Source organism: Entelurus aequoreus, linkage group LG15 (assembly GCF_033978785.1).
Source record: "Entelurus aequoreus isolate RoL-2023_Sb linkage group LG15, RoL_Eaeq_v1.1, whole genome shotgun sequence".
Classification (NCBI taxonomy): Eukaryota; Metazoa; Chordata; class Actinopteri; order Syngnathiformes; family Syngnathidae; genus Entelurus; species Entelurus aequoreus.
Window position 1 is genome coordinate 18,493,804 of NC_084745.1, and position 25,170 is coordinate 18,518,973.

Below are 25,170 nucleotides of genomic sequence, written 5' to 3' on the forward strand. Positions count from 1 at the left end.
TGAATATGGGTTGAAAATGATTTGCAAATCATTGTATTCCGTTTATATTTACATCTAACACAATTTCCCAACTCATATGGAAACGGGGTTTGTATGAACAACCCCAGCATGTCCCCTGAAGAGCAGGGAAACCTGCGAAACAGGCTTGTAGGGATGATATAGCCTCTGTGTTTTTTCCTGACCTAACGTATATTCCGCTCTACCCCGGTATTGAGCACTGCATAACGGACAAACCACAGAAACCTCAACTATATGTATATGTATATGTGTGTGTGTATATTTATATATATATATATTTGTATATATATATATATATATATATTTGTATATATATATATATATATATATATATATATATATATATATATATATATATATATATATATATATATATATATATGTTTTGATAATGAAAACAATAAAAATGGCCCCCACATGCTTTGATGCTTTTCAGTGTGCAGCCCTAGGTGGAAAAGGTTTGGACACTCTTGTTCTAATAGAAGCAATGTAAAATCCATTTAACCGTGAAACATTTCTTCTGCATCATCCTTCCTGTTGCGGCGCCTACGTCGAGCGTTTAGTGCCCCGTTTTACGTGTGTAATTACGTTTCCTAACAGGTGTTTTCACAGCGTCCGCAAACCTGCAATCCACGACGCCAAAAGCATACTCATAATTTTCTCCAAAGCTGGAATGTGGGCGATCTACAGACTTTGCGAGACAAACACCTGGTTCCATGCTGCTTATTTTTGCGTTAAAATAAAGCTTTATTTTCGAGTGACATGTTTCATAATATGTACATTATACACAGACGCATGCAGGTGTGCGTGTGTGTGGACGGTGGAGGGTCACTGCAGGTCGTCGTCGTCGAAAAGATCCTCAAAGTCTGGAAGTGGACACAGAAAATTAGCCAAATTATGTCCAATTGCACTGAAACTTTATTTCATTTATTCATTAGCTTCAGTCGGTTTCTGTAATGAGGGAGCTTTAAGGACACAAAATCAGGTTGAATAATAATTAAATTTTGTCATTAAAAGCAGACTAGGTAAACAAACCCACAGCGAGAAGGTCAGGCGAGGCTTCTTGCTTTGTTGCAGATGTCTCACTTTGACAGAAAATGTAAAACCGACATTCTTCCAATAAAAGGTGAGAGAGTTTATCCTCTAAAAGGTATTTGATATGATGAAGAGGATGCTACGGTGCGTCAACGTCCAAACACAGTAATGATCTTAAACCAAAAACACACAAAAACCACAAAATGTAGCAAATCAAAAAATACTACAGCATCAATACCAAATGCAAAAGAAAAATGCTGCAAATGGAAATTTTGAATTGAAAGATGTATGGCATTTGTTATTGGAGAACAAGTGTGACCTTCCCAACCCCTGAGCTTGTCGCCACTTAACATCTGCAAGAGCAGCGTTAACAAGCCCGATGTGTGCTTGATTGTGTTTTTTTGTGTTCAAAGCAGCTGACTGGCAAGGTGTCGTGCTGAGTTTCCGCCATAAACCATCTTTAACGTCCTTCTCATTTCATTTTAACAATCTGCTCTTTTCACTCAGGTCATGTTTTGCTGGGCCCAAATTGTTTAGCCAGCGGGGCAACGCAGCATGTAAGAAAGTAGATGGGCTGTTTTTCCCCTCGTTTTAATGTCTTGTGAGTGTGCCGCACATAAAGCCACAATTAATAGGAAGAGCAACAGGATGATGTAACAGATGTAAACAATATTGAAACGTTAATGTGTTGCAATTCTATTTTGGGGGAAATTTCGAAGACAAACATACTAGTTTATTTATAAAATGTTTATTTTCTCTTAAATGTCTTAAAAGGAGGAGTTTGAGTTTATATCGAACATGCATGCATACAACATGATGCGTCAAAATTTCCAGTTTCTCTATTCAACATGTTCGAAAAGGAGTAGGAAGAAACAGAGCTTATTTAATCCTACCCCTTTTCCTTTACATAGCAGTTGCTAAAACTTTTGTTCACTTCCTGTTCTCAATTTATGCACAATATACTCCATAAGTAATAACAATAAAAATAAATAAATAATCAATCAATCAATGTTTATTTATATAGCCCTAAATCACAAGTGTCTCAAAGGGCTGTACAAGCCACAACGACATCTTCGGTACAGAGCCCGCATACATAATAATAATTAGTGAAGTAAGTTATATTTCATATTTAAGATTAAAGTACCAATGATTGTCACACACACACTAGATGTGGTGAAATTTGTCCTCTGCATTTGTCCCATCCCCTTGGGGAGCAGTGGGCAGCAGCAGCGCCGCGCCCAGGGAATCATTTTGGTGATTTAACCCCCAACTCCAACCCTTTGTTGCTGAGTGCCAAGCAGGGAGGTTATGGGTCCCATTTTTATAGTCTTTGGTATGACTCGGCTGGGATTTGAACTCCAACCTACCGATCTCAGGGCGGACACTCTAACCACTAGGCCATGGTGAGAGAAGTAAGATTATCTAGGAAATGAATGGATGGATGAAATGAATTCAGAATGTTTATCATGGTTCTTCTTCTTTGTACTTTGTAAACATTTTAAGTTTGAAGAGTTTCTTGAAGTGGATCATATTAAGAAATTGTTGAAATTTGCTTAATCCATTCCATAATTGAATTCCACTTACTGTTATACTGAAGGTCTTCAGTGTTGTACGTGTGTACAAATGTTTTAAATTACATTTTTCTCTAAGGCTATATTTCTCCTCTTTTGTTGAGAAGAATTGTTGTATATTCTTGGGTAGCAGATTATAGTTTGCTTTGTGTATACATTTAGCTGTTTGCAAATTCACTATGTCGTGGAATTTCAGTATTTTCGATTCACCGAATAAGGGGTTTGTATGTTTCTGTGTGGAGTTTGCATGTTCTCCCCGTGACTGCGTGGGTTGTGTCACGCCAACAAGGACCCCGGAAGTAAATGGGGGATAGGAAGGTTTTTGTAATGGGAAGAAAATTGGTGTGACAGTTCCCTCCGGGTACTCCGGCTTCCTCCCACCTCCAAGGACATGCACCTGGGGATAGGTTGATTGGCAACACTAAATGGTCCCTAGTGTGTAAATGTGAGTGTGAATGTTGTCTGTCTATCTGTGTTGGCCCTGCAATGAGGTGGCGACTTGTCCAGGGTGTACCCCGCCTTCCGCCTGAGTGCAGCTGAGATAGGCTCCCGCGACCCCAAAAAGAACAAGCGGTAGAAAATGGATAGATAGATGGTTGTTTACCATTGAAGAAGTCCAAGTGAACTGCCTTTTCATTGGCTGCCAGGTCCATTAAAAGGCCGCTGCTGCCCCCTGCCTGCAGACACACGCCAGTGCAACAGGGTATGTAATGAAACACGTCATCTTCGTCAATATGCCTGACTAAATCGAACAAATACAGCGATTTAACTCGAGTAAATTGTCTATATGTAGCATAAAGATGCCAACAACACGTTAAAATCCTTAAAAAAATAAAAAGGGGATTTCACAAAGATCATATTGTATCCTAGCTAGCGAGCAAGCTAGTTAGCTGTGGCGCTGTTAATGTTAAAATTGGCCACCAAACCTCGTCTAGATCCACGTACGGTCCAGCTCCTTCCGGAAACATTTCGTCCACGGCAGGTTTCATTCTGACTTCTCTCAAACTTCTATTAGTCGCTTTATTAAATATATCCCTGTGACGCTGACGTTTATTAGCTTTGACTAGCCACTGTGAAGAAAACAAAACCAGTGCAACGCCAAAATGTGCCCGGGCTCCAACGCGGAAACTTGTTCTCGAAGGTTCCTATTTGATGTATTTGTACTCTGCCATGATTTCACAAAACACACATAGTAGGTTTGTGGTTGTTTTGGGTTTTGCAACTCATAAACGACGTATCTGTAGATGTTTCTTTTTTTTCTCTCTCTTCTTTTAAATAAAGTGTTTACAGAGTACAAAGAGGAAGAACCATGATAAACATTCTGAATTTATTTGATCCATCCATTCATTTTCTAGATAATCTTACTCATTTCACCATATGTAATATAACTTACTTTACCAATTATTATTAATATATTTATTTATTTTTATTGTTATTACTTATGGAGTATATTGTGAATAAATTGAGAACAGCAACCGGCTCAGTGGCCTTGTGGTTAGAGTTAGAGTGTCCGCCCTGAGATCGGTAGGACGCGAGTTCAAACCCCGACCGAGTCATACCAAAGACTATAAAAATGGGACCCGATACCTCCCTGCTTGGCACTCAGCATCAAGGGTTGGAATTGGGGGTTAAATCACCAAAATGACTCCCGGGCATGGCCACCGCTGCTGCTCACTGCTCCCCTCACCTCCCAGGGGGTGAACAAGGTGATGGGTCGAATGCAGAGGGTAATTTCACCACACCTAGTGTGTGTGTGACAATCATTGGTACTTTAACTTTAACTGAACAAAAGTTTTAGCAACTGCGATGTAAAGGAAAAGGGGTAGGATTAAATAAGCTCTGCTTCTTCTTCTCCTTTTCGAACATGTTGAATAGAGAAACTGGAAATTGTGATGTATCATGTTGCATGCATGCATGTTCAAAATAAACTCAAACTCAAATATAAAACAAAGTAAATTTAGTTGATAAATCTTGGCTTTATTAAATGTTAATTGCATGTTACAATGTTAAAAAAAATGCTACTAGCTTAATCTAACTTTCTATACAAGTATGGTCATGCTATAATAAAATAGGAATTCCCCTTTCTTAAAACTTCCAGTATTTTCTTTTCTTATATTTGCTGGTTATTTGTACAAATCCAGAACTCCCTTGATTTCCTTTATCTTGTTGTATTTCTCTTTTTTCTCAGTGCTCATGCCCCATGTTGCTCTCATAGCCCAGCGTGTTTCCCAGGTGCTGGTGGGCGAAGAAGGCCCGGGCCATCTCGTTGATGTGGTTGTAGGCCCCGATGGATTTGAAGTACTCAACGTAGTTCCAGAAGTCCGAGGTGGAATACGGCCAGTAGGGGACGGCGGGTGGTTCGTCATACGGCACTGAGAAGGTATGATGATCGTTAGTAAGTCCCTCTCTAATTACATTGGTTCAAAATAGTATTACAGTGGAACCCGCTTATGTCGACGTCCCTCGGACACGAGTGGACATAAGGGGTTGTCAACACAAGCGGGGAGCCATTGCTTGCACATTTACTTGTGACTTTTACCAGAGACACAAGGAGACTGTGCAATAATAAAGGAGTCTTCATATTTGTGCACAGTCATTCCGCTGACATTACAAGATTTTAGACCGGGTTAATATTGTCATGCTTTTATTTGAAGCTAATTTTGCATTAAACAGGAAGTGTGTGCACATTTTTAATGTTGTGTAAGTAGACATAAGTTATGTTGTGGCATGCCGCTTAGCAATAATGACAAAGTCAACAGTATTTTACACCATGTTAATATCGTCATGCTTTTATTTGAAGCTTATTTTGCACTAAACAGGAAGTTACTGTGTGAACATTTAAATACTGAGTAAGTAGACAGGAGTTACGTTGTGGCACGCTGCTTAGCAAAAACGGTGAAGTTAACAATTTTACAACACATGTTTGTAAATGGGATAGCAATTATGCACTGCTTTGCAACTTTTTAAGTCAACTGTGTAGTCAAAACTTATGTTTGTTTCTTGTGTGGACGAAACAGGAACGAGTAACAATACATTAACTCTTTATTGCTCAAAACAACACAATTGTCATCATCCTGCGGAGCTCAGACCCACTTCCAGTTCCAGTATACTGAACAGCACTAAGCTTTCCGGGTAATAATATTTTTAAACATTTAACAACACACCAGCGTCCTCACGTTCTAGTTTACATGCATTCATGTATTTTCTTATTCTTTATTTAAACAGGGTAAGTCAAGTAAGAACATATTTTCATTAGCAATGCTGACCTAGCAAAAAAAAAAAACATTTACATGACAGAGATGTTGAAGTGTGATGATAATCTTTCATCGTCTCTCATAAAAAAACAGTTATAGGTGGCAATCAACATTTTACAAATGCTCTTAGCATGCGGGGGTGAATGTTTTGGAACATAAATGAATGTTTAAGAATGAAAAAAACACTTTTTGAGCGTAAAACATACATGGAAAATGTCTGCAACTTGTAAACTACAGAGCAGACAGCGGACGGAAGGAAGCCTTCGGTGGTGTTTTTACCTGTAACTATAATTAGTTATAATGAACTAAAACAGTATATGAGTTTGACAATGAGCTCTATGTATGTACTTAACTGCCATTTAGTGTCTACTTTTAAGTTTGTGTCATATAAAATGAGTAAAACATCAATACAAGTTGGGATTTTTTTTAGATTAAGGTTACAAGGAACTAGGGATGTCCGATAATGGCTTTTTGCCGATATCCGATATTGTCCAACTCTTAATTACCGATATCGATATCAACCGATACCGATATATACTGTCGTGGAATTAACACATTATTATGCCTAATTTGGACAACCAGGTATGGTGAAGATAATGTCCTTTTTTTAAAAATTAATAAAATAAAATAGGATAAATAAATTAAAAACATTTTCTTGAATAAAAAAGAAAGTAAAACAATATAAAAACAGTTACATAGAAACTAGTAATTAATGAAAATGAGTAAAATTAACTGTTAAAGGTTAGTACTATTAGTGGACCAGCAGCACGCACAATCATGTGTGCTTACGGACTGTATCCCTTGCAGACTGTATTGTTATATATTAATATATAATGTAGGAAGTAGGAACCAATAACAGAAAGAAACAACCCTTTTGTGTGAATGAGTTTGAATTAGTGTAAATGGGGGAGGGAGGTTTTTTGGCTTGGTGTAGTAATTGTAAGTGTATCTTGTGTTTTTTATGTTGATTTAATTAAAAAAAACAAAAAAAAAACGATACCGATAATAAAGAAAAACCATACTGACATTTTCCGATATTACATTTTAAAGCATTTATCGGTCGATAATATCGGCAGGCCCATATTATTGGACATCTCTACAAAGAACACTTAAACCATTTTTTAAAATCACGCATTTGCGGAACCATTGATAGCAAATTCCTAAAATCACAAGTTGATTACATTTTATAAGGAAAAAGAGCCTCAAAATAATGCTCTTTTTTTTTTTTTTTGAAAAACCCGCCATGAATTCAGGCATTTCAAGCCACAACAATCACTAAAAATCTCTTCAAATCCTGGAGGGACTAAAATATGGAACTGTCAGATAAATGATCCTTTTGGGTCTCAAATTTTATGTTGACAAAAACGGGCGACCATGTAAGTCTTCTTCGTAATAATAATTAAACGCAATAGATTAGGACTTGATGAGTTGTGCGACATAAGCGGGGCTGACCTTTTCACTGAATTGTGTATTTCCCCCTAAATATGGTTTCTAAATATCTTTACCTCCTTCTGGGATGACTCTGGCATCTGTGGAGAGTGAAAAAGAGGGGGGAAAAAACAAATATTTAGCATGTATTCCAAGTATTCCCCAACACACAAAGAGGGGATTGAGCTCATACTGGCTTCAGGCTACCTGCGAGCTTCTCCAAATAATATCACAGTGACAGGATAGCACACACCGCACAGACAGTAGTGTCTTTGTGCGCTTTGTACACACACACACACACACACACACACACACACACACACACACACACACACACACACACACACACACACACACACACACACACACACACACACACACACACACACACACACACACACACACACACACACACACACACACACACACACACACACAAACACACACACACACGCGCACACACACACAGACCTCATATATTCATCACTGTCACGTCCAGTTATAAATAATGATAAATGGGTTATACTTGTATAGCGCTTTTCTACCTTCAAGGTACTCAAAGCGCTTTGACAGTATTTCCACATTTACCCATTCACACACACATTCACACACTGATGGCGGGAGCTGCCATGCAAGGCGCTAACCAGCAGCCATCAGAGGCAAAGGGTGAAGTGTCTTGCCCAAGGACACATAACATTTATTTTTATTCATCCGTTTGCTATAAAACAATTCAACTTTTCTGCTTCAAAACAAACAAAACTATCACCAGGCAAAAATGATGACACTCACCGCTAATATGGAGGACACAGACACAAAGTAGAACGCTGAGGCAAAGCAGGCTCTTCATCTTTCTCCTTTTAAACAAAAAAAAACAAAACATTTTTTAAAAGAAAAATATAAATTTGGTTTAACATTAAAATACATGAAAGCAGCTAAAATTGTACTCAAACAGGTAAAAAATGTTGCAAATTTACCAGTTAGTTCTAGATGCTGCTGCTGGTTGGTGGTGGTCTGCAGGAGTGAGGACTGAGCATAGGAACACACACGTACACACTCGCACACACACACAAAATACAATTTCATTGGGTGTACCATCTGTGGTAAACCTGCACCAGCGAATAAAATCTAACACAAAAAAATCCATGAACAAAAATAGAGACGGTCAGTATTATTTTTAACAATCCTTACCAAAAAAAAAATCCCTAAAATTGAGTGAAATATATAGTACAGGCCAACAGTTTGGACACACCTTCTCATTGAATGCGTTCTCTTTATTTTCATGACTATTTACACATGTGGAGTTATTTACTTAACAAAAAAAGGTGAAATAACTGAAAACATGTTTTATATTTTAGTTTCTTCAAAATAGCCACCCTTTGTCCTGATTACTTTTTCGCACACTCTTGGCATTCTCTGGAAGAGCTTCAAGAGGCTAGTCACCTGAAATGGTTTTCGCTTCACAGGTGTGCTTGAAGCACATTGAGAGAATGCCAAGAGTGTGCAAAGCAGTAATCAGAGCAAAGGGTGGCTATTTTGAAGAAACTAGAATACAAGATATGTTTTCAGTTATTTCACCTTTTTTTGTTAAGTACATAACTCCACATGTGTTCATTCATAGTTTTGATGCCTTCAATGACAATCTATAGTCATGAAAATAAAGAAAACACATTGAATGAGGAGAAGGTGTGTCCAAACTTTTGGCCTGTACTGTACATAAATAATGTTTCAACTAATATACAAATCTTTTATGTAAATACAGGACCGCTAACATGTTTTTACCGCAATCACAAGGATATTTATTTCAATAAGTGATATCAGGTACAAAATGTTGCATATATACCAATAGAGCAGAGCAGCTTACATGAAAAAACATAGAAAAAATACATATATTTTTCATGAATTGATCCAATCTGATCACTAAGACATGTTTTTTTTGTTTAATTTTAAATAAAAACGAAAATAAACCTCACAATTTGAAGATTGAAGTACATGCTGTTGGTTAGATAAATATGTACCCAAAACAAACAATCAGTCAGTTGGCAAAATTAGGTAATGAGGTCATTCTATAGTTAGCATGGTGGACCATTCCCATCTAGTCGTCTTTGCAGCCCGTCTGGTCGGTGGAGGACATTTTATACAGGTTCACGCCCTCGCCCATCAGAATATCCTGGGCATAGTTCACCGTGTCTGGCGGAAGGAAGCGCGAGCGTCCCAGGATCCAGGCGTACTCCACGCGGAACAGTCGCAGGATGTCCGTGCACGAGTAGACTACGGCCAGGCTGGTGTAGTCGGTGGTCAAGATCCAGTATGGACTGTAGGGAGTGACTGGGGGCAAAAGGTTGCATGGATGGAAAAAACATTAATATGCTAATAGTCATGCTAACAAATTGTATTGTTATGACATTTATCACCAATTTATTGTCTTATTCAAAGAACATTTGTCACAGTAGATTCATGCAAATGTGTTCCAAGACACTCCGGGACAGTTTTTGATACTGTAAACCCGTCATATGACTCTGGCAATTATAAAGTCAATTTAATTTCAATTTGACAAATTTGGAAACAATGACAGTAAAGTTTTGTACTTACAAAATGTGCAGTTACACAACATCACGTCTTATCAAAGCATCTTCCTGTTTCATTCTAACTCTAGCATGCTAACAGTTAGCATGTGTCAAGTACCAAGTTATAAGACTCTGTGGTGTACAGCTGCTAAATTAGCTAAACAAGTTAGCATGTGTCAAGTACCAAGGTACAAACCCCGTTTCCATATGAGTTGGGAAATTGTGTTAGATGTAAATATAAACGGAATACAATGATTTGCAAATCCTTTTCAACCCATATTCAATTGAATGCACTACAAAGACAAGATACTTGATGTTCAAACTCATAAACTTTATTTTTTTTTGCAAATAATAATTAACTTAGAATTTAATGGCTGTAACACGTGCCAACGTAGTTGGGAAAGGGCATGTTCACCACTGTGTTACATGGCCTTTCCTTTTAACAACACTCAGTAAATGTTTGGGAACTGAGGAGACACATTTTTTAAGCTTCTCAGTTGTAATTATTTCCAATTCTTGTTTGATGTACAGCTTAAGTTGTTCAACAGTCCGGGGGTCTCCGTTGTGGTATTTTAGGCTTCATAATGCGCCACACATTTTCAATGGGAGACAGGTCTGGACTACAGGCAGGCCAGTCTAGTACCCGCACTCTTTTACTATGAAGCCACGTTGATGTAACACGTGGCTTGGCATTGTCTTGCTGAAATAAGCAGGGGCGTCCATGGTAACGTTGCTTGGATGGCAACATATGTTGCTCCAAAACCTGTATGTACCTTTCAGCATTAATGGCGCCTTCACAGATGTGTAAGTTACCCATGTCTTGGGCACTAATACACCCCCATACCGTCACAGATGCTGGCTTTTCAACTTTGCGCCTATAACAATCTGAATGGTTCTTTTCCTCTTTGGTCCGGAGGACACGACGTCCACAGTTTCCAACAACAATTTGAAATGTGGACTCGTCAGAACACTTTTCCACTTTGTATCAGTCTATCTTAGATGAGCTCAGGCCCAGTGAAGCCGACGGCATTTCTGGGTGTTGTTGATAAACGGTTTTCGCCTTGCATAGGAGAGTTTTAACTTGCACTTACAGATGTAGCGACCAACTGTAGTTACTGACAGTGGGTTTCTGAAGTGTTCCTGAGCCCATGTGGTGATATCCTTTACACACTGATGTCGCTTGTTGATGCAGTACAGCCTGAGTGATCGAAGGTCACGGGCTTAGCTGCTTACGTGCAGTGATTTCTCCAGATTCTCTGAACCCTTTGATGATTTTACGGACCGTAGATGGTGAAATCCCTAAATTCCTTGCAATAGCTGGTTGAGAGGTTTTTCTTAAACTGTCATGCCAAAAAAAATCTTGAATATGCGGGGGTGCAAATGAATAGGTGAGGGTATCATGTATTTTTTGAATAATAACCTGATAACAATAATAATAACTTTTATCAGTGTTGTTAGCTTTTAGCTCTAGAATTAAAAACAGCCAAAATATATTTTCATAAACAAAACAAATATGTGTGCTGTCAAATGAATTATATTTTTAATCGGATTAATCTTTTTTTCTTTTTCTTTTTAATTGGATAAATCATGATTAATCACAGGTTACTACTCACTTGCATAATTTCAGGTAACTATCCATGTTTAATGTAAAGAAGCATGTACACTTAAATATATTTTGTCAAAAATTTGCATGTATTTACATGATTAATGATTCCCACCTTCTACCTTCCGAGTCACGTCCGTTGTGTCCTTGGGCAAGACACTTCACCCTTTGCCTCTGATGGCTGCTGGTTAGCGCCTTGCATGGCAGCTCCCGCCATCAGTGTGTGAATGTGTGTGTGAATGGGTAAATGTGGAAATACTGTCAAAGCGCTTTGAGTACCTTGAAGGTAGAAAAGCGCTATACAAGTATAACCCATTTACCATTTATCATTTAATGCAATATTCTTTTGTGATTAATCACATGAGTTGATTTATTTTTGACAGCCCTACAAAATCAAAAACAAAACATATAAAAAAATACAATATTAAATAATGAAAAATAGAAAAGATAAAAACAGAAATATATATTTTTATATATATCTGTATATCTTTGCTTCTGTACAAGTGAATGTGGGTACTATTAGTTGCATGTGTGCGCTACCAAGTGGGGAAGTTGGTGAGTTGCGGTTTCATCGACATGTTTAGAAAACACTTTTAAAACATAAAACATTTGAACATGTTCCAAATTAAAATTGGACATGTGTTCTGCACACACACACACAACACATCTGTGCCAGAAGACTAAAAATCAAAAGAATCCTGGTGGGATACTGTTATGTTGCACTCATTTGAGCATTGAGTTGTGGTCGATACCGAAATTAATCTTCAGTTCAGTTCATTTATTTATTCCATGCATAAAAAATTAAAGGAATAAAAAAAATAAAACAATCAACATAACAGTTAAGTAAATTTATGAATGAAAAGGAGCAGAAAGAAGTTAAAAACGTATATCTGCCCCCTATTTTCACAAATATAACAATTGACTTTCAATGTTGGCGACTGCAAAGCCATATTTTCATTTTTAGATAATTAAACCAGTTAAACCAATTTTACTCAGTCATGTATTTTCATCATCATAATTTACACATTTTTTTGATATAGAAATACATTTAAATTGTTTTATTCCACATCACGCTTGTTCCATAAACTAATGAGGATGTCCTTGTGGCTTGTGCAGCCCTTTGAGACATTTGTGATTAAGGGCTATACACCTCGGATTGAAATACTTCTTTCCATTGTCACTGTTCTAAAACATCTATTATATACTTTATTAAAGATCTCAGTTCTTCTCAGATTATAATTACTTTCTCTTTCTACAAATCTGTTTTGAATGTTGTTTGGTAGGAATGTTGCATGTGCTTTGCACATGAATTTTAGAATATTATCCTCTAACAGTTCATGAAATTTCAATCAGTTTGGATTTGTGGGTTCCCTGTATGCATTTCCAGTAATCATACTTACGACTCTCTTCTGCAAAAGGAAGATTGGATTTAAAAGCCTACTGAAATGAATTTTTTTTATTTAAACGGGAATAGCAGATCCATTCTATGTGTCATACTTGATCATTTTGCGATATTGCCATATTTTTGCTGAAAGGATTTAGTATAGAACGTCGATAAAGTTCGCAACTTTTGGTCTCTGATAAAAAAAAACCTTGCCCCTACCGGAAGTAGCGTGACGTTGTCAGTTGTTCACTCCCTCATATTTTCCTATTGTTTTCAACGCAGCTAGAGCTATTCGGACCATTACCCCATTAATTTGAGCGAGGATGAAAGATTCGTGGACGAGGAACGTTAGAGTGACAGACTAGAATGCAGTGAAATACATATTTTTTTTCCGCTCTGACCGTAACTTAGGTACAAGCTGGGTCATTGGATTCCACACTCTCTCCTTTTTCTATTGTGGATCACGGATTTGTATTTTAAACCACCTCGGATACTATATCCTCTTGAAAATGAGAGTCGAGAACGCGAAATGGACATTCAGTGCCTTTTATCTCCACGACAATACATCGGCGAAACGCTTTAGCTACGAGCTAACGTGATAGCATCGTGCTTTAACTGCATATAGAAACAAAAAAAATAAACCCCTGACTGGAAGGATAGATAGAAAATCAACAATACTATTAAACCGTGGACATGTAAATACACGGTTAATGCTTTCCAGGCTGGCGAAGGTTAACAATGCTGTGCTAACGACGCCATTGAAGCCTACTTAGCAACCGGACCTCACAGAGCTATGCTAAAAACATTACCTCTCCACCTACGCCAGCCAGCCTTCATCTGCTCATCAACACCCGTGCTCACCTGCGTTCCATCGATCGACGGAAGGATGAAGGACTTCACCCGATGCGTTTGGCGGCCCGGAGACGTAGGAAGTCAAGGTGAGGTCGCCGGCTAGCGCGTCTGCTCTCCAACAAATTCCTCCTGTTTGTGTTGCTGTAGTCCGCTGCTAATACACCGATCCCACCTACAACTTTCTTCTTTGCAGCCTTCATTGTTCATTAAACAAATTGCAAAAGATGTCCAGAATACTGTGGAATTATGAAATGAAAACAGAGCTTTTTGTATAGGATTCTACGGGGTACCATAACTTCCGTTTAACTGACTACGTCACGTGCATACGTCATCATACCGCGACGTTTCAGCTGGATATTTCCCGGGAAATTTAAAATGTCACTTTATAAGTTAACCCGGCCGTATTGGCATGTGTTGCAATGTTAAGATTTCATCATTGATATATAAACTATCAGACTGCGTGGTCGGTAGTAGTGGGTTTCAGTAGGCCTTTAAATATGTTTTACAGGTAGCACCCCACACTTCTACGCAGTATGTTGGATATGGAACAATCAGTGAGTCATACAAAATATACATTGCTTTTTGATTTAGCAACGCCTTCACTTTGTGTAAAATAGCAATAGTTTTGGATGTTTTAACCTGTGTATCATTTGTGATTTCCATGACAAATTTTAATCTATAACAACCAAAATCTTGATCTCTTGTGTTCTTTCAATCTCAACTCCTTTGACATATGAGCCATCCACACTTTTCCTACTTTACCAGTATTTAAAGACAATCTATTTACATCAAACCATCTTTTAATTTGGATGAATTCATTTTCCACCACCCTTACCACATCTGTAATATTTTGTCCTGATACGATATCAGCATGAATCATACATTTAAAAAAAAAAAAATTTTGTAGTGTGGAATGTTAGAGAATGTTTGAGTTAGTGAAATTACCCAAACAGAGAACAATGGTCAGTATGAAAACACTAACCTATTTACTGCAATGGATTTATGCTGTCTTTTAAATTGAGGTAGAGTGGTAATTGGTTTTATAGCAACACCTAGTGGTCACAACAATGTATTAAGTTAAGCCAATGATGCAGTCAATTTGTTACTGGATACTTTCTAATACGATTCTGCCTTGGAGACTTTGTATATGTTAGTGATATGCAACTGTAATTATTTGATACTTGTTTATGTTGACAAATGTGCTGTTTTAGACTGCATTGTTCAATTAAAGAATCTAGCTTGTGTGCTATTGTGGCTGCTAGCTTCTAGTAGCTTATTATGTTTACCTTTTGTAAATGACTTGACTAAACAATGGAAGAAAGATCAACCTTGTGTGTTTATTGGATGCAATTTAGATATGTATTGTATCGGAGCATTTGTATGGAGGATTTTGTATACAAGCTGATATAATCCAATACTTTGTTTTTTATATCGGATGACAACCAATATCATATCTGGAACCGATTATTGCAATTTGATATGTTTATTTTTCAATTATTATGTATGTCTAGCTTGTATGCTATTGTGTGCTTAGCTGTTCTATAGCTGATAGCTCCTAGTAGCCTATAGCCTATCATGTTTACCTTTTGTAAATGACTTGACTAAAAAATGGAAGAAAGATCAACCTTGTGTGCTTATTGGAGGACATTTAGATGTTAACTGGCTGTCCAGTTTTGTACATGTAATGGATTGCAGGACTGCTTGTTTCAGAGATTTTAGATGCAAGTCGATATCATCCAAAACTTCTCAGGGCATTCTAACAATTACAACTGGAAGTTTTGCCACTCATCCAAGTAGGTTTCATCAGTTTGTGCTCATAGACTAAGATCGATCAAGGGCCGTACTTATCAAGCTTCTTAGAATTACTCCTAAGAAGTCTGCTAAGAGTTGACTTAAGAGTAAATAAATTATTCGCTGAAAGCTGCACTTAAAAGTTAGTTATCAAGCGTCTTACTCACACTTTCAGCGAAGTGTAGGACTGAATCTTAAGTGTCACACTCAGAGCTGAATTACGACATTACTATGTGACGTAAACGGAATTTTAGGTGACGTCATTTCTGTGTCCATAGAAATGACCAATCACGGAAGGGAATCCCTTGTCTAAGAATAAAGAAATATCTTAGAAATATTTAAGTGGACAATGGGAGTGTATATTTTGACAATAAACTACAAAATAATACAAAACAAACAAACAATATTGGCAATGAATCAAAAATAAATGTTTCCTTTTATTGTTGCACCTTTCCTGCTTCCTGCTCCCAGACCGTAACAAAGAGGCAGGGGAGACACTTCTCCAGGATGTATGCTCGGGGCAACACCCTTCACTTTACCCGGCAGTGGGTCTCCACAGCGGACGACTTTAGAGTGAATGATGAGTCCGGCGATTAGTTGCAAATCTTGCTTTATTGATTGCTTGCACACAGCCAATCCAACACAAAACAAACTAGTCCCCGCTCGCACTCACAATACCGCTCCCTCTCTTCTCTCGCCCACACACTCACTGACATCACTCACCTCACATGCTGTAACCTAGCGTATGTGTGTGCCACACACATATGCTACTCTCATAACATTTTCTTTCCAATTCATTAATTAGGCAACTAATTTGAAACTGGTGTGGGTGGCTCTATATATACTAGTCCACAGCAGCCACATGCAGAATCAACAAGGAATGGAAAATTATTAAATCTGTGACAAAAATAATACCTGCTCTGTCTAAACGATACCGTTTGATCAGCTGCTCGTCATCAAACAAAGATGAACATTCGCGCACGTCTCTCGCCTCAGTGCCATCCCCTGCTGGCAACTCCTAACCACTTAAGACACCTCTGAAGGTCTCTTAAATATCGTGGAGAGTAGGAGTGATTCTTAGACTTAAGAACGTTGATAAAAAGCTTTTATTCTTAAGTTTGAGAGTAGGACTAAATTTCGCAAATTTTCAGGACTTAAGTGTAAAATGGCACTCTAAGAAGCTTGATAAGTACGGCCCCAGATCTACATTCTTCTGGTTTTTGGAGTAAATATTTGGGGTTTTGGCACCAGCCGCTGGACTAGAGATGACCAATCTAAGTCTATAAGCACAAACTGATGAAGCCTACTCAGATGAGCGGCGAAACGTCTTCTAAGACAAACCCAACACTCCAGTTGCGATTGATTGAATGCCCTGAGATGACAATGACCTGGATGAATGAGAACATTCATAGACACATCCAAGACTTTTTTTTTTTTGCCGATATCGGACCAATATTGGATTGGGACACTCCTAGATACAATTACAGTATTTTTCGTACAAAATCCCACTAATTTCTAGTGAAATCATTGTTTACTGCGCAGACCACGAATCAGCAGATCTTATAGTGTTGAGGCGGCCACTTATGGAGGACAAAGGCATCCACTGAGACCGACGACAAGACAACAAACCGGTTGTCAAGACAAAACGCACAACAAAAGACGCTCGTCATGGTTCACGAGGCGCACGCAAATCGAATTGTAGCTGAACAAGAACGCTCGCTTGTCCAACATTTCGTGAGAAGACAGACGTGAACTTACAGTAAGAGAAGCTGACGCCTATTTTGGCTGGTTCTCTCTGGTCGTACACCACTGCGGTCCCCTCTGCTGTTCTCACCTTGTCTTTACTAGGAAGACACACGCATGTCAACAACGATAAAATCAAATGGCTATAAAGCTCCTTTAAAAAAAAACTCACTAGAACTGGGAGTTGAACACCCGGATGGTTCCGTCTCGCCGCATGGCGTAATTGGCCTCGATGCACTTTCCTTTCTCGAAGTTAGCGGGCAGCTTGGCGATCTCGTACCACTTCCCTAGATACTACATCGACAAGGTTGTTTAAGTCTCACAGGCCGTTCTTTACCCGCCATGTTGATGCTTGTTACCTGCTTGAGGTCAAAGTTGGGCTGCACTTTGGGCGTAGGACAGGCTCCCCAGTGGTACGTCTGGGCAGAGGTGAGCGGTAACAACGCCATTAGGACGCAGCAGGTGACCCACATGGTTCTGTCAAAAACATGTTTACATTGCTCACTGCTTAGCACGCTCTCGAATTGTTCAAACCATTCAGCTCATTCAGAGAACATCCCAATCAAAACTCACCAAACAGCATTTCATATACGCTTGATAAAAATGATTCCTAATATCATATCATCATAGGTTTTACGCAACCAAAAGTAAGACATTCCAGGGCCCGCATTGTCTATGGTCAGATCATTTCTGCACATGCGGAATAACTCGTTCTGCAGGTTGAACAAGCTGGCATGTGAGTGGGAGTTTCTTTATATACAATAATGTGCATTTGGATTTACTACTCAATTAATGTAGATAGATAGATAGTACTTTATTGATTCCTTCAGGAGAGTTCCCTCAGGAAAATTAAAATTCCAGCAGCAGTGTACAAAATTGAGATCGAATTTAAAAAGTAAAAAGTAAATAATGGGGGTATAAATGGAAACAAAATAGAAAAATATTACAATAGATTAAAAATAAAAAGCAACAATGAGAATAAAAATGTATGCATTGTGATGAACAGTTTTCTACTATTACTTGTCAAAAAGATACTACCATAAACAGAAAACCCAATATTGAACACAAATCCTGTTATATAAAGTTGAAAAACATGTAATATATGTAAAATTAAACATATAACATGCATTACCTATCATGCACTTACCTTCTCCACAGGTGTGATTGCTAACAGACGGCAGCTTCAGTCCCAACCTTCCAAAACCATCAGGTCCAAAATCTTGTTATTAAAGACTCACAGTGCCAGGCTGCATGTTCACGACATGACGTCACAAACTTGACGATGATTGGGTGCCAAATAGGCTCATTAGCATAAAAGCCCCGCCTCCACTCTGGCGGTTAACTGATTTGTATAGGAAGTTTACAATGGAAATAATTTTACGTTATACCACTAGAGGACGCCAGAGCATTTAATTTACTCAAGCGCCTTCTCAGTATGCTAAGCGCTCATTGGTTACTTCTGTCCACGTGAATTTGTAAAACCAGAAATAAAGGTGTTTTTTTAAAGAACGCACAAACAATATATATATATAAAATGCACATCCAAACAAAAAAGTAAAGGGCAGTAAAAGACAATTCAAATAGATCAAAAAAGGGCTTATCTAAAAAAAATAAAATAAACAAAAATAATAATTTAAGGGTTTTTCTATTCTATTTATTTTTTTTTATTTTTTTTTTTACAAATGTTCAAGATTTTGTTAATACATTAAAATAATAAAAACAATAAATCCAATTGGGAAATTTGGGTTTCAATCCAAGAAATTGACTTTCATGTATGAAAAATGTAGCTTGCAACATCGTCATGGGGTATCAGGCCTGTTTGCAGGCATCGGTGATAAGGGCTCTCCAGTCTTCTCTGTCGTACGCTCTATGTATGAGTTCTATATTATTGATATTTCTGATAAAATGTCTTAGGCTGTTGATGTATGTTGTTCGTTGTCGACCTGGAGCTTTCTTTCCTACAGTTTTCCTGTTAACATCAGTTTTTCTAAGCTGTCTTTTCTAATGATATGTCCGAGGAATTTCAGCTGCCTATTTCGAATCGTTGCAATTAGAGATCTTCTTGTTTTTGCCTTTGCCAATACCTCTTCATTACTTTTCTTTTCAGTCCATGATATCCGGAGTATTTTTCTGAAGAACCACATTTCAGTTGCCTCTAATTTTCTCAGTTGTTGATTGTTTAAAGTTCAGCATTCACAGCCGTAAAGTAGGACAGACCATACATACGTTTTGAGGACTCTTAGTTTGGTGTCAATTGAGATGTTTCTATTTTTAAATATAAGACTCATTTTGTTGAAGCTGTCTTTTGACTTGGCAATCCTTTTATCTCATTTTCACACCTCCCATCAGATGTTACTGTGACACCGAGGTATTTGAATGGATTCACTTGTTTTATTTTCTTGTTGTTGCATGTGAGTTTACATGCAGGTGGATGTGGTTTCTTGGAAACTGTCATGCTTTTGGTTTTGTTGAGGTTTAAAGCCAGTCCGTTTGCTTCACTGTGGGCTACTACTGTGTTCAGGATGTTCTTTAGTTTTTCTTCAGAGTCTGCCACAAGCACAGTGTCATCTGCATGTCTGAGGTTGTTAACATTAATTCCTCCAATTTTTATACCATCTTGATGATTGATGTTGCGTAAGATCATTTCACTGTAGATGTTAAACAGATCAGGAGAGGCTTCTTCTTGTTCCCAGTACAGATTTCTGAAAATCCCCAGGTCTTTCCCATCAATATCCAGCTCATTCAAGATTTGGAAAAGGTTTTCATGTTTCACTTTAGCAAATGCTTTGGAATAGTCTATAAAACACAGGTATAAATCCGTTTGCACTTCTATTGATCTCTTCATTACCGTACGGAGTGTGAATATAGCATTTCTGGTGCCCTGGTCCGGGAGAAATCCGAATTGTGTGGCCGAAAGCTCTGGGTGTATCTTATTCTTTGCTCTTGCCATCACTACTCTAACAATAATTTTGGTGGTATGACTCATAAGGCTTATCAATCTATGTTGATCACAGTCTGTGGCTCCTGTTTTTTTTGGCAGAGTAATAAAAATAGATTTTTTCATATCTGATTGAATTTTCCTGTCGTCGTAAATTATGTTAAACAGTTTTGTCAGCTCTGATGTTCCAATTTCTTCGAGTGCTTCTATGACTTCAATTGGTATTTTATCTGCTCCAACCGCTTTGCCATGTTTCATTTTGGACATGGCATTTTTCACTTCATCTTCTGTTATGGGTGGGCCTTCCAATTTTTTTCTTATAGTTGGAGGTGGGCCTCGGTCGTCATGGAATAAATCTTCAATATATTCAGACCATTTTGACAGAATGTCTTCCTTATTCATTAGTGTGTTGCCTTCCTTTGATTTGACGCATCCTGACTTTGAGGGGCCCTTGCAACAAATATTAATATTAATGATCATTTCTATATTGCTATCTTTCATAAATACGCCAAATTTAGAAATGCATGAGGTGGCGACTTGTCCAGGGTGTACCTCACCTTCCGCCCGAAGCAGCTGAGATATGCTCCAGCACCCCCCGCGACCTCGAACGGGACAAGCGGTAGAAAATGGATGGATAGATGGATGTTTTAAAGGTGCAGGTTTGGGAGTAAACAATTTAAATAATTTTACCTTATTCCACTAGTGGACGCCAAAGCATTTCATTTACACAAGCGCCTTACAGTATGCCATGCGCTCATTGGTTACTACTGTCCACGTGAGTGTGTAAAACTGGAAGTAGTATTTCATGTGATTAGGTCATTCAAGTTTAACAATCGAAAATGTCATGGTAGTGTAATAAAATTATGCATCTAAATTAAATAATGATTTATTAAACTAACATGTTGATTCGAAGACATACCAAGAAACAGCACTGCAACACTAATTCTATTATCAATCGACTATTTTTAGTCCTTGTCAGCAGTGTCCTAAAAAAGAACACATCACTCATGATAACAATTATAATAAAGATTATTTATTTCCAGTGTTCTTCGAGGGAGGACATTGCACTTATGTTTGTGCTGGCGAGATGCTCACAGTCGCAAACACGTGCAACTACACAAGATGCTTCATATGTTTGATGACCGGGGATACACTTTCTACATTTTCAATGAAACTGAACACAAAACAGAGCTAAAACAGAAATGTGGTGGAATGAGTGTTGCGGCTCATAAAAACGGTTAAAAACGGGGGTGAAAAGAGGCACTTTTTCATTTTGGAGGATGAAAAACAACAACGTACATTTCCATAAAATGTCCTTGTTGGGCAATTTGGGAATAGAAAAGAACCGTACCGAGTATTACATACTCCAGTATCAGCGATTCATTACATTTAATTTTATTTGATAAAATTTTGTGTTTCAACGGTCAAGCTAATCTCTGGCTGTTGTGACTGTGCTGCGAAAAAAGACATTCCCGCAGCACCCAGCTCAGAACGCAGCCTTCGCTTCCTCCCACGGAACACCACATGGACAAAAGTACTGGGAAACCTACAGGAAGGGCGAAAAATGAGGCAAATTTTACCACCTTCTGGGAAGACTTTCTACAAGATGGTGGCCACTGAGGTTGTTACTCCACGCCAAACACAACCAAGTGTCTGCCTTGTGCACTGGGAATAGAAAATGGCCGTCCTCAAACTGTTCCCACATAGTTGGAAGCATACAGAATTTCTTGTTTACGAGGCGTGTCCCAGTACTAGTGCCCAAGTAGTGTGTCTTCAAGTACATGCAATGAGTGTTAGTCCAAGTTGGAAAGTCGTACATTCTTCATTTTTTTTTTTTTTTTTTAAAAGGGCGGAGCCTCCTGCTTCAATGTGCAGGAGGAATTTTTTCTTCCAGTCTGGCCAGCGATTCTCATAATTAATAAACTCTGCCAGTAACAATCACGGGAGCTGTACACGTTATTTACAGTACGTACATAAACTTTGTAAAAAACATATTGTGCAGTTACCACATTCGTACACATTCATCCTCATGTCACTACCCCGGGTCAGAGGTACTGGTAGAAACGTGAGCGGACCACGTGCGCCCCCGATAGTTTGTGAGGGTGCGCGTCATCCCCGGGCGAAGCTTTGCTTTTGCCGTTAACAGGCGGCTGCTCCGGTGCCGGCTCCTGGGCATCTGTGTCCTCGGGGACAGCTTTGGGCGCCACATCCGCGCTCTGTGGCAAGGCCCCCGCCTCGCCTACACCGCCGTCCCGGCACCGCTCCCTGCTCAGCCACTCCCGGGTATTGAAGTCGTGAGAGGGGCGTCTGGGCTTGAGGCGGTCAACAGCCAGCAGCTCGGCCGTCTGGTCCATACCGCCCTGCTCCCGCCAGTCGTTGATGGCGGCCAGTTCGGCGAAATCCCTCTGGCCGCCCATGGTGTGCCTCCGCCGGAGGTTGTTCCTCCTGCGTCCATCGGGGGCGCGGCTCTTCTGCGTAATCATGTCGTCGGCAGATGCGCGTAAGTGGAGCTTGAGGCGCTCTGTGATTTTGAGGTGCCAGGAGGGTTCCGAGCGCTCCGACTCGCTGCGGGACGACGAGCTGAGGCTGCTGGTGGACCGCCCTTTCTTCATCACCTCCAGCACCCGGGAAAGCCGCGTAGAAGACTCCGCCCTGGCCTGGCCACGCTCACCGCTGCTCGCCTCCACCGACGACTCGCTGTCCGTCTTCTGTCTGAGCGACCACCTGCGAGAGAGCGTGTCGCATTCGATCATCTTGTGTGTCGGGAAAAGACGCCGCCCTTCCATTTTGGTCGAGGCGTCCCTCTTGGCGGCACCCCCTGTCCCCTCTGGCTTTTCCTGCACGGGACAAGGTGTGGACTGGCTGCTGCCGCCCCCCGGAGCAAAAACCGGGAAGTCGCTCTCGCTGTCCGTCTCCATGGGTCGTCCCTCGCTGACCAGCTCGCTGCGTTCGTCGTCCGCCTCCTCGCCGCCTTGCAGCTCTGGACTCAGCGCCATGGACTCCGCTCCGGTCAGGAAGGTGATGGATGAGGTGGTGGAGTAGTCCGAGGTGATGGAGCCCACCTCTGCCTCGACGCCCACTGCAGATCCCGCCTGAAGCTCTGCAGTCGACCTTTTAGGCTGTGAGCTCGGCACCGACGCTCCAGAGCTCATGGTGCCCAAATCGGATGTGTTGGATGGCGGGTCGGATAAGGAGGCTTTTCCCTGAGGAGCACCCTGGTAGCTGATGTTGGGTGACATATTTGGGGAGGGATGCTTATGATCCCTCTTGGCTTTGGGTGTAAGCTCTTTGTCATTCTCCTGCTTCTTCCGAGTCTCGCCATGAGGGTCCGCCTTCTGCACGGGGATTTCCTTCCTGGGGAAAACCGCATCCAGGTCATCGTCAGAGCTGCTTGGCTGCGCTTTCTCCTTGGACTTCTTTCTTTTCCGGCTGGCTGCAGCAAAAATGGAGGAGACCAGGAGATCTCGGCTGGACTGGTCCTTCCCTGAGCCCCAGGAACCCTGCACAGAACAACCCACATCATTGTCAGAAATGTGCATTCACACCTGAGCACACCACCTATGTCTGAAAATGTGTACTCCACCTGCTCCTGTGAAGCACCAGCAAAGCAGACAGAGAGAGGAACATTAACCATAAACATATGACCGTAACTATGGCAACCTTAAAGAAGCAGTAGCATGATAAAGGCTGATAAACATCTGGACTAAGGCCCCGTTTACCCTGCACACCATATCTGATTTTCTTGCCCTAAGTGACACAAATCGGATTTGTTTTGCCAGTCTAAATGCTCTAAAGTGCTATAAATCAGATTTTTTTCACATCAGATTCAGGCCACATTAGGAGGTAGTCCGAATCCGATTGGAATCTGATCTTATCAAATGTGATTGCAGTCTCAACGGCAATGCGACCTGAATGCGACCCGTATGTGACTTTTTTGTCGCTGATGTCCGTGTTGCCTCTACTTAACAGCCATAAAAAATTAATAGAACCCTCCCAATTATATTACACTATATATGTCCATTCATACATTATATTACTTTAATTTATTTTCACCTAAAAAAAAACACATTTTTAAGGTGTGGCGACTTTTATTTCAATTTTTAGTAGTAGTAGCAGCGACTAGGGCTGGACAATTTATGAAAATTTAATTTAGATTAGGGCGACTCACAATTATGAAAGTATTATATTTGAAAAAAACAATTAATGGGCTGCCCACCGTAAATGCAAATTCTGGAGCTTGTGACAGTGAAACGGATGAGGAACGAATGAGTGAAAAAAGAGTATGTCTACTAGAAATTTGGGATGTCACCATAGTTGCTACTTTTTATTTAACGCAGTGCTAGTATGCCTAATCAATAATCACTATACTCAACAAAAAAGTAAGGCATATTATTTCCGTGTTAACGTGACCTCGGACAGAGTCACATAATTGGCCAATAAAACGGAATCCGCTGTTGAACGCGGAATATCAGGGAATCTGACATAAATGTGAGTGAAATGTTGTCACTGTGAGGAGAAGAAACATTTGTTTGGGAAAATAATGTGTCCCGTAGCGTTGACTTATCCGCGAAACACTCCCCCAGCCCCGTGCTGAACTAAACAATGGGGACATTGAAATAGTGACTAAACTACGAATCTAACGCTAGCAAGAACAATTCATACACCCACATCTCATCTACTTGTGTTGTTGTGAACGACATCATCGATGTTACATTAATGTACAAAGAGCACTCGCAACTTGAGAGGCGCTCTTTTTCTTTTAACAGCCTCATGTGAGTCGCATTTTTACTCATCGAGATGAGAACAGAAGCACAGCACACTTTCCCCTTTTACAATAAAAGGGGAAATTATGCATTTAATTAAGAAACATTTTATTACATTTTATTTTACACAAAATCACACACTATGGTGGTAACATAGATGTAAGAGGTAAAAAAAAAACTGAATTAAAACCAATTAAAATGGAAAAACCTTTATTTTTTTAAATTA

The 25,170-nt window shown here is 39.6% G+C and overlaps 5 protein-coding genes across 9 annotated transcripts in view; 1 reads left to right on the forward strand and 4 right to left on the reverse strand.

Moving 5' to 3' along the window:
- Positions 1-717: 717 nt before the first annotated feature.
- Positions 718-3,741, reverse strand: cops9 (COP9 signalosome subunit 9). The gene is made up of 3 exons (XM_062021976.1): positions 3,551-3,741; positions 3,229-3,301; positions 718-884 (listed from the first exon to the last, which is right to left on the reverse strand). The coding sequence occupies exons 1-3, from the start codon at positions 3,611-3,613 to the stop codon at positions 847-849; spliced, it is 174 nt and encodes a 57-aa protein (XP_061877960.1). The 5' UTR covers positions 3,614-3,741; the 3' UTR covers positions 718-846.
- An 852-nt stretch (positions 3,742-4,593) lies between these two features.
- On the reverse strand, positions 4,594-8,639 carry otos (otospiralin). Its single transcript, XM_062020962.1, has 4 exons — positions 8,281-8,639; positions 8,096-8,160; positions 7,384-7,407; positions 4,594-4,996 (listed from the first exon to the last, which is right to left on the reverse strand). The coding sequence occupies exons 1-4, from the start codon at positions 8,448-8,450 to the stop codon at positions 4,809-4,811; spliced, it is 447 nt and encodes a 148-aa protein (XP_061876946.1). The 5' UTR covers positions 8,451-8,639; the 3' UTR covers positions 4,594-4,808.
- LOC133629887 (threonine synthase-like 1) overlaps positions 4,818-25,170 on the forward strand; it is a 211,311-nt gene continuing 190,958 nt past the window's right edge. The window contains 1 exon segment of the mRNA XM_062020959.1: positions 4,818-5,004. The gene's annotated coding sequence lies outside the window, so the exon portion shown is untranslated.
- On the reverse strand, positions 8,910-18,515 carry apodb (apolipoprotein Db). The gene is made up of 5 exons (XM_062020961.1): positions 18,391-18,515; positions 17,603-17,720; positions 17,416-17,537; positions 17,259-17,344; positions 8,910-9,631 (listed from the first exon to the last, which is right to left on the reverse strand). Exons 2-5 carry the CDS (start codon positions 17,714-17,716, stop codon positions 9,399-9,401), a joined length of 555 nt encoding a protein of 184 aa, XP_061876945.1. The 5' UTR covers positions 17,717-17,720; positions 18,391-18,515; the 3' UTR covers positions 8,910-9,398.
- Positions 21,193-25,170, reverse strand: part of LOC133629885 (rho GTPase-activating protein 21) — a 129,480-nt gene continuing 125,502 nt past the window's right edge. For all 5 annotated transcript variants that reach the window (XM_062020952.1, XM_062020953.1, XM_062020951.1 and 2 more), the window contains one exon: positions 21,193-23,681. In XM_062020952.1, the coding sequence (XP_061876936.1) occupies positions 22,227-23,681 (1,455 nt within the window). In that variant the 3' untranslated portion in view covers positions 21,193-22,226. The remainder of the gene's footprint in view (positions 23,682-25,170) is intronic.